The sequence below is a fragment of the Centroberyx gerrardi genome, chromosome 5 (assembly GCF_048128805.1).
Source record: "Centroberyx gerrardi isolate f3 chromosome 5, fCenGer3.hap1.cur.20231027, whole genome shotgun sequence".
Lineage (NCBI taxonomy): Eukaryota > Metazoa > Chordata > Actinopteri > Beryciformes > Berycidae > Centroberyx > Centroberyx gerrardi.
The window spans coordinates 27,688,231-27,704,200 of record NC_136001.1 but is presented as its reverse complement, the minus strand read 5'-3'; the positions used below and the strand labels follow the sequence as shown (position 1 = coordinate 27,704,200).

At 41.8% G+C, this 15,970-nt stretch overlaps 2 protein-coding genes across 2 annotated transcripts; both read left to right on the top strand.

The window, feature by feature from the left end:
• The first annotated feature begins 4,626 nt into the window (after positions 1–4,626).
• Positions 4,627–7,140, top strand: LOC139926936 (chymotrypsin-like elastase family member 2A). Its single transcript, XM_071918799.2, has 8 exons — positions 4,627–4,696; positions 5,060–5,148; positions 5,521–5,618; positions 5,718–5,846; positions 6,051–6,187; positions 6,300–6,445; positions 6,718–6,870; positions 7,078–7,140. The coding sequence occupies exons 1-8, from the start codon at positions 4,657–4,659 to the stop codon at positions 7,093–7,095; spliced, it is 810 nt and encodes a 269-aa protein (XP_071774900.2). The 5' UTR covers positions 4,627–4,656; the 3' UTR covers positions 7,096–7,140.
• Positions 7,141–11,844: 4,704 nt separating this feature from the next.
• On the top strand, positions 11,845–13,208 carry LOC139926959 (toll-like receptor 13). The gene is made up of 2 exons (XM_071918874.2): positions 11,845–12,567; positions 12,649–13,208. Exons 1-2 carry the CDS (start codon positions 11,845–11,847, stop codon positions 12,970–12,972), a joined length of 1,047 nt encoding a protein of 348 aa, XP_071774975.1. The 3' UTR covers positions 12,973–13,208.
• Positions 13,209–15,970: the final 2,762 nt, after the last annotated feature.

Here is a 15,970-nt window from a genome sequence, read left to right as displayed (position 1 = left end):
TTCAAAAACCCGATCATACCCGGGATACTCAAGTCCATGTAAACGCAGTCAATGACCCCCAAAACTGGGGAACTGTCTCATTTCTGCATACCACGGTGCCATCGTGCAGTCCGGGGCCACCAGAATGAGCGACAGTCTCTCCCCTCTCACTCTCGCCAGCAGGTGAGGAATGAGGCGGAGGGGAGGAAAAGCATACAGCAGCTTTCCTGGTCATGGCGCGCGTCCGAATGCGTCCACCCCCAATGGGAGAGCGTCTCGGGGAAACAGAGAGAACCACCGGGGACAGTGGCCGTTCTGCTGGGTGGCGAACAGGTCCACTTCCCGAATCGGGACCAAATCTGGTCCACTATGTCGGGATGTAATCTCCATTCGTCCACCAGGGGCCCACCCCTCGATATGAGGTCGGCCAGTGTTCTCCAGGCCTGGAATATGCAGTGCCTTGAGAGAACAAAGGTGCTCTGTGGCCCAGCACCACAGGTTCTCGGCAGCCTTCAACAACGGTGCGGATCGTACTCCGCCCTGTCTGTTGATGTAGGCCACCATTGAATGGTTGTCGGTCCTCGCTAGCACATCCTTCCCCTGTAACAGAGGAAGGTAGTGCTGTAGGACCAGCATGACTGCAGTCAGCTCTAGTAGGTTGATGTGTTGGTTTGTCCCTGAAGGCCACACACCACCGACTGACTGCCCCAGGCAGGTCCCCCCCCCAACCCGTCTGTGTCTGTGAACACCGACACGTAGGAGGTCACTCTCCCCACCGTTGTTCCCTTCGCCAGTATTTGGGGGGTCCCCCAATACGCCAGGTCCTCCCTGGCTGTCGGGGAGATGGTCACCATGTGCCGTTTGTTACATCATGGATCCAAACGCAATCTGGCAAAGTCCAGCTGCACTCCGCCTGTTGACGTGGTGTGGGTGTGCTCTTTTCCCAATTGATGGCAAAACCTAACCTGGTTAAGTGCTGCACCAATTGCAATGTGTGGAAAATAGCCCATTCTTTCGAACGGGCCATAAGAATCAGGTCGTCTAGATAGGTTTCCCTTTGGGAGGGGAACAGGGAGCAATCATCCGTCAGGGTGGTAGGAATAGGCTCTTTATGGAAGAAGTAATTTGTTTTATTACAAACAAATTCACATCATTCACACAAGGCACAATGGGAATATTTCCAGAAACATTGTGGGGGGATGCGAGGACAACGGCACTATCACACGGCTGGGGCCGAACAGAAGCCCCGCAGGCTGGGTCGGTTCCCCCCTCCGACAGTCAGTACTGCTTCTTGCTGGGCGGCTGGTTCCCAGCCTTCCAGGGAACAAGCCAGTGGTCGACGGGAACCTCGGGGCCCTCTCTGGGCCGGTGGTGGAGGAGGAGCGTCGGCATTGGAGGGGGCTGGTGGCAGGGCGGGCTGCTTCGAGGACAGGGCCGGTGGGGGGCGAGAGGAGGATGTAGCGGAAGAGGAAGCCGTATTACGCCGTCCATGCCTCTTGGACGCCTCCGCCTTGCTGTCATTACAGCGGAGCTCGATCTCAGGAGAACGCTGATGCTGATAGCGTTTGAAATGAGCCCAATGCTGCTGGTGTCTCACCATGGAAAGGGCCCTGCAGCTGCTGCAATCCGGCGAGTCGGAGACGCCGGCGAGTCGGAGACGCCGGCGAGTCGGTGACGCCGTCAGTGGCAGGTTCCGGGCCGAGGTACTCGAAACACGCCTCGTGGATCCGTCGTCGCAATCAGGCCGGGGCAGTCCGGGCAGTATTTAGCAATGTTGGTCTCATGGTGCATCACAGGGGCATCATTTCATGCGAGGAATCACGCTGCTTCCCAGTATTGGACACTTAATAGGCGTGCTTCGATATTGGTTCCTTGCTGCACCTGATTGGACGAACGCTGTCACTCGTTGGGCCGTCTGCTCCCGGATTTCAAACTGGAAAAACATGGCACCTCAAACTTTCTCTTATATTACGAAAATAGTTCACCGAAATGTGTTTGTGAAAACATTTGAGGCATACAGTTGCTGAATCTGTCTTCATTTTAGATCAACAACGATTAGTTTATAAGTTTGTACACATGTTTCGGGAGTTTTCAGAGGCGCAGAGTTGCGCTGGACGCCCTTGATTTGCACAAAGCTGAGGCAACTAGATGAGTGGCTAAGCCAATAGAGCCCTGTTAGAGGGCGAAGCCTGTGTGAAATAGAACTAGACAAGTTCTTTATTCTCATTTTCTGACTCAGGGTATCAGACAGTGGGTGCGGCTGTAGAGGATGGCTGTGCGCCCAGCACCGCGGCATCACTATTTTATAACCCTGTGACATCCAGTCCAACTGCTTAACACCTTGAATTTGTTGCAGTTATTTGGGACGAATTGGGGTCTGCTACAACACTGTAGCCTAATTTACTTAATTGAGACTAATTCACACCATATCAGCCTATAATGAAATATAGATGCTTTTCGGACAAGGGAAATCATTAAGGTAGTGGGTTTTACTTGGATTCATCTAGTCAGTGTACTTCACGTACATCACCTGTGTTAATGGAGTGGGGTCCTCAATAACCCTGAAGAAGAACGGCAGCCTATCATCCACGTTTGTTGTCCGCAGATGGAGGAAGCTGCTCTGCTGCAGTCAGTAGCCTATTTCAGGTGGGCAGAAAATGAGAACACCATTTAATTGTTTTACATTTCCTCATACCATATTGTATTGCTATTTCTAGGGTAGGATAATAGGATAATCTCAGAGCCATTATCTGGCTTTTGGCCAGAAGTCTGCAGGCTCAGCAACACCTGTTTCTTTCCCAAAACCAACATATATGTAGTCTGTACATACTGTACCTGCAACCATTTAACCTTGAGTAGATATATAAAATGTGCATATTGATCAATGTTATGGAAACCTTACTGAACTATGTGAGGTTTCTATTCAGATGTTGTAGAATATATCAACTCACATTTTGACTCAGAAATTGCAGAATTTAGCCTCAAGTTTGTTTCTGACACACATACGATGCTGGAATGGCAATTTAGTGATCCACATAGTCAGGGCCAGCTCTAAACTGCTGGAGGCCCTAGGCAAAATTCTCTGTGGAGGCCCCCTTTTGAGCCGAATCCTCCCCGCCATCAAGCAACAAAGACCGAGTAAAAAATTTGTGTTTAAGGCACTGTATTTTTGTTACCTATTATAAGATAGAGCACATGAATATCAAAATAAAATGTAATAAATACAAAAGTGAATGTGGCTCTCTCCTCTTGTGTGGACATGAGCTTAAAATGAGGACTTTCAAGACCGCAGTGGCTTTAGAACTGTTAACAAAAGAACGGTGACGTCACTTATCTTGACCAATACTGGCACTTTGTTGTTCGGCTCACTATTGCTGTCTGGGTCCTCTGTCCTTGTGGCTTGTGGTTATGTTGCCTCAGTTCTGCCTAAAAATTTCAACATTGTTCCTATGAAATGTAGCATATGTGTCAACATTAAAATATCAGAAAATAACAGACTGGAGAGCAAAAAGTGAAATTCCACTGACTGTACATAATACTACTCTAAATTGGAAATCATTACATACCTTCTCTACATCTAGCCTAAATGAACTTGACAAAGTTCTGATACTGTAGAATCAAGTAAAATATTAACAGAAAACTATTTTAAAAAACCCCACAATAAACACAATAGTACAAATCAGTTAAACCTGTCATTAAACTTTAAACTGCCAAGAACCATCTCAAATTCGCATCTATTTTCGTCATAAAAGACTTCCAGCCCAACTTCCCAGGACTAAATTTAGTGATTGATTGAATATTTTGCGGTCTAGCTAAACAAAGCACCTGTTATTAGCCTACATTGAATACCAAGGGAACTAATGTCAGCTACTTACCTAGTAGTGTTAACTGCAGCTGCTCCCACTTATCTGCAGATAAAGCAACTAACACCCAAGCTTTGTTCAGACCCACAGAACTTTCTTTTAAATTCTAGTCAAGATCCCGTAGTTTGGAAAAGTACCAAATATGTCATGCTGAATTACAGGGAAACGTGTATAAAATGATGCACAAACATCTAGATTTTTTTTCCATTAGATGTAATGGCGCCATAAAAACATGGCACCTTGTATTTGAATATTCACTCAATATAAGCAGCTAGAGCTTCAAGAAAGCGTTGGAACGAGCAGATACAGAATATGGACGTGGCGTTGCCATACAGTATGGAAAAAATGTTTTTTCTAACTTTGAAGCTAAGGGGAAATTTAAGGGGAAAGTTGGGGTGCAAGGGGTTTTAACCAAGCGGCCAAAACCACGGGTAAATTTTGAAGCCAATAAGGAAGTGGCTGAAAGCTGCAGTTCCTCTAATGTCCGCTAGGGTCGGCTCCAAAAAGACTCTAAATCCCGCCCAACTCCACAGAATCAGTGCTTTTGATTGGTTTTATGATCACTGGCACGTCATTTATCCAATAAGAATGTTTTTCGACTGTAGAAAAAAAAAAAGGATGCGTGAGGCCCTAGGCATTTGTGAGGCCCTAGGTATTTGCCTATTCAGCCTATAGGGAGCGCCAGCCCTGCATGTAGTGTCATACACCTGTGTACAACCCCCTTTCTCTCACAGCCTCCCCCTGGTCTCTGTCCTTTTTAAGACAAGCAGCTATAGGCAAAGTTTTAGTCAGAGTATCTACTGACAGCAGCAACATGACTTCAGTCATTCTGGTCCTCGCTCTCATCACAAGCAGTAAGATCTTGAAAACTTGTCTTCTTTTTAACAAGCGAGCAATATGTTATAGGAAAATATTAAGAAATAAGTTAATGTAAGGAGACTATCATCTTTAATGTGATCATCACCTTGGATTTCAGATTTCATCAATAGAATTTTGAATGATGTCTGTAGAGTTACATAAAGTTTTTATATATATTTTAGCATATATTAGGTTACATGTTCTCTTATAAGTCAAATTATTGTTATTTTATGTAGACCACTCCAGAAAAGATATTAATTTTAACAAGCTTTCAAAGCAATAGCTTGGTCATGTACAAGATGCAACCATATTTTACATTATTATATCAGTATAATCCAGTGTGCTACCTCTCTGTGTAGCGTATGGCTGTGGCACCCCTCCCATTGAGCCTGACGTGCCCAGGGTGGTGAACGGAGTGGAGGCCCGTCCTCACAGCTGGCCCTGGCAGGTAAAAACATCTGGATGACTGCCTGCTGTAGAACATGAATACCTGGCACAGGGCAAACATTAGTGTGCCACACTTCTCTTGAAAATGTATGCACTGAGCAGAGATCCAGTTTGTTTATGGTTGTTGATAGTCAACAAACTAATATATTATTGAGAGTTTCTGTATGACAAGATGTTATATATTCAGTGTATTTGGCCATTAAAAAGATATCTTTTACATTGGAAATACTGTTGAGCTTAGCATGTCCTTTCACCTGATATTGCCTGGGAAATCTTTACCACTATTCACTCTATTGTTGTCATCAACTAATATATTTAGACATAAATGTATTATAGAGAGTAGTAACAAGTGTCTGGTTACCGGCTGCTGCAGATTTCTCTGCTGTCTGAGAGTAATGGCTTTTGGAGTCACCGGTGTGGTGGATCACTCATTGCTACCAACTGGGTCATGACTGCTGCTCACTGCATCAAGTAAGGCAGCACATTGATGCAGCACCTTTTAATGTAAATGAGCATCACATAGAAAGCAAATTAGAATGCTTTAATCACGTAGTGTTTATTTTCATATAGCATGAAGTTGAACTACCTTGTGTTCGTGGGCAAACACAACCTGGAGGTATCTGAGCCCAGCGCCAAGGCCATCCTGCCGGCCAAGATCATTGTACACAAACAGTGGAATCCTGATTTGCTGTCCATGGGGTAAGACCCACATAGATCATCACCAGAATTGTCCTAATTAGTTAGTAAAATTGCTGCATTAACATTTCAGTGTGTATACAAGAACCTTCATCAATCATTCAATTTATATAAATCCAGCAGTACAATAATGTCAATATTACAGAAGCAAATTCATTTCATTCATTTGCAAATGCAAATAACTCTTCAATATCTCTTCATGATCAGTAATGACATTGCTATGATCAAGCTGTCAGAGCATGTGAGCTTGACCAACCAGGTTCAGCTGGCCTGCGTTCCTGCCCCCGACACCATCCTGCCTCACAACTACCCCTGCTACATCACCGGCTGGGGCAGACTCTACAGTAAGGCTAACAGATGTTGAAACTGAGCACATGAGTTGAAGTTGAGTTATGCTCATTAACTGGATGTGTGTGTGTGTGTCTGTGTGTGTCTGTGTGTTTGTGCGTGTTACAGCTGGAGGTCCCATCTCTGCCACTCTGCAGCAGGCACTGATGCCTGTTGTGGACCATGACACATGTACCCAGAATGACTGGTGGGGCGTGTCTATCCGTAGGTCAATGGTGTGTGCTGGGGGAGACGGTGTGGTGGGAGGCTGCAATGTAAGTACAACCACACTCCTCTATGGGAAGAAAACCTTAAGACTCTTTCTGATACCTGACTATTTCCATGGATCAATTGCTGCAGCTTTGTATAACTGAGAAATAATTAGGTCATTAGCTATTTTGGCTTCAAGTGTCCAAGTGTTCAATATGGGACAGGGGCAGACAAGATGATTGGTGTACAACCTTGGCGTCACCCTCAGTGATATTGGTTATTTACCTGATGCAGAGCACATATCAAGGTGTGGTACTGTCTGCTCTCACTGTCCCAGGGGGATTCTGGTGGCCCTCTGAACTGTAAGAACCCAGAGGGCGTCTGGGAGGTTCACGGCATCGCCAGCTTTGTCTCTGGCTTAGGGTGCAACTACGCCAAGAAACCCACCGTCTTTACCCGTGTGTCCGACTTCAATGAGTGGATTGATGAGGTATGAGTCAACTTGTTTTTCAGCTAATACCTCTCTGCTAGTTTCTACATGGGCTATGAACCTAAATGCATAGTACTTAATCGTATCATTCTGTTGTTTCTATATGCCTTTATGTCTTTAAGAGATGTATTATTTCTCCAAACCCTGCAACATGTAGTGGATATGCCATTTTGCTGATATTGGAATGTTTGTATGCCTTTTTTTCAGACTATGATGGACAACTGAGATGTCTGCTGATTAAATAAAACCTTGGTAGATTCCACAAATGTGTTTTGAGTCCTAAACGTATTTCTTGAATGGAAAATGTATGTTTACAAACTCATCTCAACTCAACTCAACTCATCTCCACTATCTGTCTTTGAAGACATGTAGTGAGGCATGCTAATTAAAGGGTGATGCAACACTTAGGCAGTGGATTATAGAACGCACTGTTCTGTAATGCTTTAAGACTTTGCTGTTTCGTTCATTTTAGGTTTGCCCTTTTATGCACGGTCCTGGGGCTACTTGTTCTGCCACTAAATGCTAGAATAAATCTCAGGGATTTTGCAGGGATTTGTCCTTATGAAATTCTGTATGAAGCTACTGCTGAAAGCAAATGAATCAAAGCCATCTGAACATAACTAGCTTTTCAATCTCTAACCTAGCAGCATAAATACATGAGGCTGTATCAGTTACAGACATAAAGTAGTAGGAATGCAGACAAACATCAAATAGTTGAAATCGAAAATTATATTTTAATGAGGGTTGCAATGTAGGTGTGGAAATAAGGACATCAGGTCTGGGATATCCTGCCACATTTTTGTTACTGATATATTCTATCTTCATCTAGATAATCCCAGTCAGTTTAGGCTGATCTCTCTTAAGGAACTAACGGACCATACTTCACACATGACGCTGTCCTCCAGCCTATTTGTCAACAGTTCTGTGACCCCATGTTCAGCTGAGAGGCTGAACATAGCTGTTCAGCCTCTCAGCAACTATAGGCCTATTTCAAAATGATCAAGGTAACTTCTAGAAGTGTTCGAAAATAATAATATATTTGAATTCAATTCAAAATTCAGTCTGGTTTCTGTCAGTAGCACAGCACTGAAACTGTAAATAATATCCTGAACACCTGAACACCGATGTAGGCGAGTGCTCTGTGTTGGTGTTGCTTGACCTTAGTGCTACTTTTGGTACTGTAGACCATGGTGTCCTCATTGCTAGATTGAGGCAGTGGGACTGGGTTGGTATTTCAGGGTCCGTCCTAGACTAGTTCTCTTCTGACTTGACTGATAGGAAATTCCTTGCGTCCGTGGATGGCTATGTCCCCATTCAGTCTGGTATGCCACAAGGCTCAATTCTTGGACCAATTTTATTCTCCCTGTATATGATTCTTCCGGGTCACTGAATTAGGCAGCATAGCATCTCCTTCCATTGTTATGCCGATGATACTCAGTTGTTCCTCTCAGTTAAGCCAAGTGAATTAAATAAGTCGGCCTCTCTCCATAGTGGATGTCATTTTTTTTTCCAATTAACTAAAATAAAATGGAGGTCCTTATGATAGGTCCTGAGTGTGTTTCCAGCGGCATGCCCTTGGTCCACTAAATCAATATATTAAGCCTGCCTCCAAGAATGTAGGAGTCCTATTTGAGTAACTTACTAAAAGGCTTGTTCAGTCATGCTTTTTCCACCTCATGAACATTGCAAAAATAAGATCCATCTTGAATTTCAGCAATACAGAGAGGATTATGTATGTTTTTATGTCATCTCGCCTTGACTAATGCAACGCCCTGCTTTACCTGCTTTTACCAAAAATAAGTAGAATGGCTCCAATGTGTTCAAAATTTTAACTAACACTAAGAGACGGGACCATATCTCTACCATTTTAATGTCTCTTCACTGATTGCCTGTCTGTTTTAGAATTGATTTGAAGCTTTGCATGCCCTGGGCCCTACTTATCTTTCTGAGCTTTTGATTTCTTATGAGCCTGCAGACTGAGACAGCAGCCTGAGACCTGCAGGCCGGGCCTGTTTCACTGCTCCTGTGGCCAGGCTAAAGACTAAGAGCAGGGGAATGAGTTTTTAGTCTGCTGATATCTCATTCCTCAAACCAAACACCAAACTACTACACTAGTTAGAGAGAAGAGCATGGAAGGTGTTGCAGTGTTAATAACCGTGTGCAGAGCTCTAAAAGCCAGTCTACAATAAATTGAATGGTGAAATAAATTCATCACAATGCCAAGCTCTTTGTGTTATGAATGCATTGTGGTTGTTATGATGTGTTCACAAATGTAGAATGAATTGTTAGGTCTGTCAAGACCTATGTGAATTAAGTATAATTAATTATGCTGCAGAGCATGTGTCACTGAATTTTGATCATGTTCTTCACTGACAAATAAAAATCTTGTGCTTAAGTATTCCACTGCATTTATTCATATTGTAACAATAAGTGGGATAGTCTGAGATATGACTAAGAGACAGAAAACGAGAGATAAGAAAATGCTGACATGATACTATGCCAATGCTTTTGTGCAACTATGCCCAAAAGCAACTTCATCTCTTCCATTCATTTCATATACTAAAATACACATTGGTACAGTAGATGTAGACATAGACTACTTCTGGCTCATTTTTTTTCTTTCAGTCTCTTAAAAAACTCTTGTAAATAAAATTTACGTATATTCTTGGCAAGTCATGTTTTACATGTTTTTACATGTATGCTCTTCAATTTTGTGCCTAAAAGGTTGCAAATAAAATGAGAAAATATCATTGTTTTTAAATTAAACTCTCTTTTTTCTGAGAGGTTGAAGGTCTTGTATGATAAAAACAATGAAAATGTCATTCTACTGTATTTCTGGTGGCCTGTGCCCTGTGCCCCCTAGTGTTGTCAGGAAGAATCACAAGTCCAACCTCTCAACATGTTTTAAATGTAGTTCCTCAAAGTTTGCATGTTCAGTCATTATGCATTACACACCGCTCAGACGCAGCCATGTGATAATCATCAACCAGACTACAGCACATCAAGTTTGGCTCATCATCATGTTACATCTATCCAGAATAACTTCTTCAAACAACGATTTATTCAGGATGGAGGTTTGAAAGGTAGACCATCTCAATTTCATTACTGGAAAACAAATATTTGACTTTTTATTGTTTCAAGGCACCATGTGGAAGTCCTAACGTGAAACTGCATCCAGACACTATTTTCGACTCCTTGAAACATCCCTAACCACATTGACTGTAATATCACTGCAAGATGAAATCTACATTTTTCTTTTGCCACCATGCCGTTCTGCTTCTCTGGATTTTTCCTGTTTATTCATGGATGCATCCTAAATGTCGAGTTTATAACAGTGAACATAGTTTGGAAACTGTCTGCATGGACACCAAAGACTATAGGGCTGAGTGTGTAAATGTTACAAATATTGAAAAGGACCTACCTGGACTTCCCACTGCAATTCGCACCCTCTGTATCGTCATGAAACCTGGAAAATATGGTTCCTTGTATATGGGATTGCTTTCCCAATTCCAAGATCTTGAGAATCTGGACATTTATGGTTGTTTTACAGAAATCCTTCCAACTGGAAGCAGCCATGGACTTCCAGGCCTGCATAATCTGTATTTAGAGGGGAGCGAGAGTGAAGGCTGTGAAGGGTTTTTCACGCGAAAATCATTCAGTGATCTTGTCAACCTAAAATCTTTCGGCCTATCAGGATACAGGCTATCAGTAATGGCACAAGATGTTTTCAGTGGCATGCCAAATCTACAACACCTTAGTATTTCTGAGCCTGTTTTTCCAGATTTGTCAGTACTGGTTTGTAGATTATTGGACATGCAGTCTCTTAGAACGCTATACATAGACTCAAACATACAACTGGTAAAACGTGTCACCTTCTCTGATTGTAACACAACCATAAACAAATGGCCTGTTTTAGAGAATTTAACGAGTGTTGAGCTACGCCTTGGTGATATAAAGCTCATGGATGAGGGGTCATTCACATGGTTACAAAATGTATCATACATGTTTTTTTCTGGCAGTTTCAGCAATGATATCTTGTTGCGCCTTCCTCAGTCGGGCATCAAGAAAATCCAACATTTAGACTATTCAACCATTAATGCTGAGGGGATCGATTTTGAAAGTATCTGCCATATTGTCTTTACAATGTCTGTCAGCAAGTTATGGTTGCTCTATAAGGATAATAGTAGCATTTTTTCAGAAAGCAATATTGAACCTTGCCAGGGCCTTGAATATATGTCTTTGGATGCATTAAGACATCCAGTTTCTCCAGGTTTTCATTTGAATTTCATTTTCAGTCTCAGAAATCTTGCTGAACTACAGGTAACTTCACAAGGAAACAGACCTGATCTGGCTTACTTTTGCTTTTTTCAGCCACAGCTAATCCCATGGTTGAAGAAAGTCATTTTATCTATGACCAACTTGACTACACTTGTAAAGGATCAGTTCAGGTGCCTTAATAATTTACTATACCTGGAATTAATTTCCGATCAGATTTCAAACATTGAAGATTTTGCTTTCCATGGAATGTCTAAACTTCAGTATTTAGATCTCAGATTCAACAAGATAGAAGTAATACGCTTCAATACATTTTATGGTTTGCATCAGCTGACATGGGTAGGCCTCACAGACAATCCATTAGTTAATGTTGAAGCGATGTCATTCACACACCTGAGATCTCTAAGCAGAATATCTCTTGAAATTTTCAACTATCCGCTTTCTCCAACATCACCTGAAATCAAGTTGAACATTTCAAACATATTTGGACCTGTTCTGAGTCAGCTATCCCAGCTTTCCCTTAGTTCTGGTTTGAAACCAATGCTGTTGACTATTGGCAGTGACATAACATCGCAACACAACTTAAGTCTCGAACTCACTGGTCAAATGGTCTCATTTGAGGATTGCAGCAGACCTTTCTTTAAGTCTGTTGTCCATCTTTCTGTGAAAGCAGAACAGTTCATCTGCAGATCTGAATTCATGGTGAAATACTTCAGGTCTCTGGAGAGTTTTGTTTACATCTCTAAACTCTCAGCAAAAACTGTTGATCTGTCCAAGATAAATCAGTTGGTGCATTTGAAGAAACTAGTTCTAAAGAGAGTGGATCTCTCAAAACAGAATTCTGCTGATACGGTTTTCCACAATCTTACCAAACTAGAGTTTCTCCATCTGTCTGAATGTAGGATCAACATGTTGGAAGGCACCTTGACCAAAGACTTGAAATCTGTAAGAACAATCAGTCTATGGATGATAAACACCTATAATATATTATTCAGCTTCACTGAGCATCTTTCCAGCTTAGAGTACCTCAGTGTAAACAACTTAGAGATTTTCTGCAGCTGTGAAAATGCCTGGTTTATTGAATGGGCAAAAACACAAAGGCAGGTAGAAGTGTTAATGCTCAGTCCTCCTATAATGGAAGAATTGACCTGCTTATCAGACAATGGACTTGACAAACCCAACTTTGTGAAATACTCAGAGGCAATGTGCACAACAGAATATGGTTTTGTTCTGTTTGCTTCAACTGGACTGGGGGTTAGTGCATTCATGATACTGGTATTGTTCCATCGTCTGGCCGGTCCGTACCTTCTCCCACTCTATCACATCACCCTGGCCTGGCTGTCAGAGGCCATGCGAAGCAAGAGGAGGAGGCGCTACCACTACGATGCGTTTGTGTCCTACAGCGGGAAGGATGAGCGCTGGGTAGTGGAGGAGCTGCTGCCCAACCTGGAGCAGAGAGGACCCCCTTTCCTGCGCCTGTGTCTGCACAGCAGGGACTTCCAGCTGGGCAAGGACATTGTGGAGAACATCACAGACAGCCTGTACCAGAGCCGCCACACCGTCTGCCTGGTCAGCCGCCGTTACCTCAAGAGCAAATGGTGCTCTCTGGAGATGCGTCTGGCCACCTACCGTCTGCAGGCGGAGCGCCGGGACGTCCTCATCCTCGTCTTCCTGGAGAAGATCTCCCCTCGCCAGCTGTCTACTCACCACAGGCTGGCTCGCCTGGTGAAAACCAGGACCTATCTGGACTGGCCCCACGACCCAGGGCAGCACAAGGCATTCTGGGACAGGCTGTGGGCCAAACTCAGACCTGCCACTGAAGGGTGACATCAGTTAAAAGACAGGGGCCAGATTCACAAAACACTCTTAAGATAGAATTCATGAATTTAGAGGCTTACCCTTTTCACTGAAAGATCAATAAATGCACACCAGTGTCCTGGTAAGGTGCTGGTATTAGCAAAGCAACTATAGAAGAGGAAAATTGTCTGAATATGGATTTTGATTTAAAATGTTTCCTTTAAGACAATTTCTGCTAATAGATCATCTGAGGAAATAAGATTTGTGATATTATTGTTGAATGACTATGTTCGTGTGTTATGTTTATGTGCATATGTGGGTTTTTACAAATATCATGCTTCTTGTGTATTTTGTATTTAAGTATATGTATGCATATTATTGCAGATTTTAATGTATATATGGTATGCAAATTCAAAAGGAACATGATTGTTGGCCAATCAGATGATTACTCTGTGATGTCAGAGGTCAGAGGTCACTTTAACTAGTACTAGCAATAAATCTTTTTTTGTGGAGCTGTTTGTTTGTGTGGTATTTTTTACTCACCTTCTTTACTCACCTTGGACATTGCAAAACTTAAGATAGACAGTAGAGTACGTATCACTCACAATTGTGGATTCACCTTTCAATCACTATGTGCGTTCACACAGTATCACATACAGTATGGTTCCATCTGAAGGTGTGATGATACACACACACTCATAATGTCAGCAAAGTATTACTTATTAAAACAAATGGTAAGCTAGATTAAGTTCTTTAGTTCTTCACACATTTGGGTGAGATGGGTTAATAACCTTTTGTTCTAGATGGAGTACATTTAAAAGCTGCTGATAAATGAGGATGGAACAGGGTGTGGAAAACCAGTCTTACATTCATGAACAACCAAGAGGGTTCGCACCTTTAATTAATTAAAAGAAAAGTAATTGCAAGAAAACACCTCAATCTTATTTTCAGCCTGTACTTAACGCTTTGTGCTACAGAAGTGTTCAGTGACTTCTAAAACGGACTTATCTGAAACAGCATCATGACTTTTGGGCCGCAGTGAGGAAGGTAAAATGAGAAGTGAAAACACTGACACCTAAAGATAAATACTAAGAATGTTTTTGTCACACTTTGTGAACACACGCACGCACCATTTCATGAAAATCATGCCCTTGCAATAGCAACACTTCAACCTGATGTCGTTTAAATGTAGATTTTCTGAAGACGGATTAGCGTCACACAACTTCACACACACACTTCGTTGATTTAAATTTATATTTATTACAGGGTTGCCAGCTCTCATGCATTTGCCGTGAGACTCACACTTTGCTGGTTCCGTCTCATGCTACCCAAAGAAATCTCACAGTAGTTTAACATATAGCAAGCAATTAAAATATAACATTTAAAATACAGTGAGACTCAGTCTGAGCAAAGTGAATAGGCTGTTCTAAACACTAGCACACAATATTCTCCAAAGACGCATTATTTCCCTTAAACATATAGTACACTTCTCCTTCTATTCCATGCTTCAAATAAGAAATGAGCAGACTCAAATATCTTAGATCTGAACATAAATTCCAACTTGTCTTCATCATTAAACCAAAACACTTCTAGATTCATTTGAAAGGTTTTACTGAATAGCCTCAGGTCGTCAAACAAAGGGCAGTTAAACATAACATGCAATTCATTCTCATCATCATCCAGGTTACATAATAAGCATTTCCTCTCCTCTTCTGGGCATGGGCACAAACTGAGCTTTGGCCCCTAGTTAGATTAAGGGTAATGTAAGGTTCGGCATGGTACTTGGATATAAGAAAGAGCTTTGCTTTAATCATGTCAATAGTGCATGTCAATCTATTTATGTGAATGTATTCAAGATCAGCACCCTAAAGATGCATCATGTCACCCTCACGAGGTTCCCATCCCATGTCACCTCCAGCCAATAGACAGACTTGGGGTCAGTTTGTGCACACCTAAAAAATAACAGATTGCTCTATTTTGAACAGAATTACTCTTCCGTATTTTGCTGTCACCCATACACTCGCAGCAGTATCAAGAACTGGGCAGACTCCTGATTTATACAGTTGAGTATAGAAATATAACCAAGATAAGCCAAGATTTTTCCAAAGTTTGATCTTCTTTGCTATGAACCCCAGTGGCCTACATGCTGCCTACACAGCTAAGGATTTAATACCTATATCAAAGGTTAGGAAGTCATCTAAAATAAATCCTAGTTTTTGGAACAGTTTGTATGACAGGGTAGCAGACCCAAACGACAAATTGCAGGAACTCCTCATTATAAATTTGGGTTTTGCCTGCATTTATAAACACTCTCCATTTATCACACCATGAACTAACAGGGGTTGGTAACTCACCTCTCACCTCATTGGATCATTGTGCATCAGAAATTAAATGTATAAAAATAATAGATCTTAATCTTTCTTACCGTCTCCCTCTTATAATATTGCAATAATTATTTTTAGAATCAACCCAGCCTGATCTGGACAGTCAGACATGATTTTTTATAGAAGTTGAATGTAGAAGTTGGTAACTAAAATAAACTCCAGGGACTTGAGAGTTGATTTGGGTTTGAAAGTATGGATTATGGTCTTTGCATAACCAACCGCGTAAGTGACAAGGCTAAACCTTCCCTGTTTATCATTGTTGAAAATATGCCTATAATTTATCCAATATAGTGTGTTTTTTTTTTTTTTTTCATAAAGTTTAAATCCACCAATACACATCAGGAAGTAAAGAAAATGCCCTTTCTTTAAAATTAGTATCTTAAATAATGTCCATAATGTTTCTCTCCTCAGATAGATTTTACACTTAATTATGAATAATAATATGACAGTATATGTATGACTTAAAATTATTTGACAGGTACTATTCTAATAGGGGTCGTCAATGCATGGAATATAGATTTTATGGAAACCAGATGACCAGTCCAGTATTTCTGCATGTGTAATGAATGTATTACGAGCGTCTACTGAATGTTATTTTCTACCAGTATAGGTGTGCAATGAGGAACTGCTGTTTCTTCTCCTGG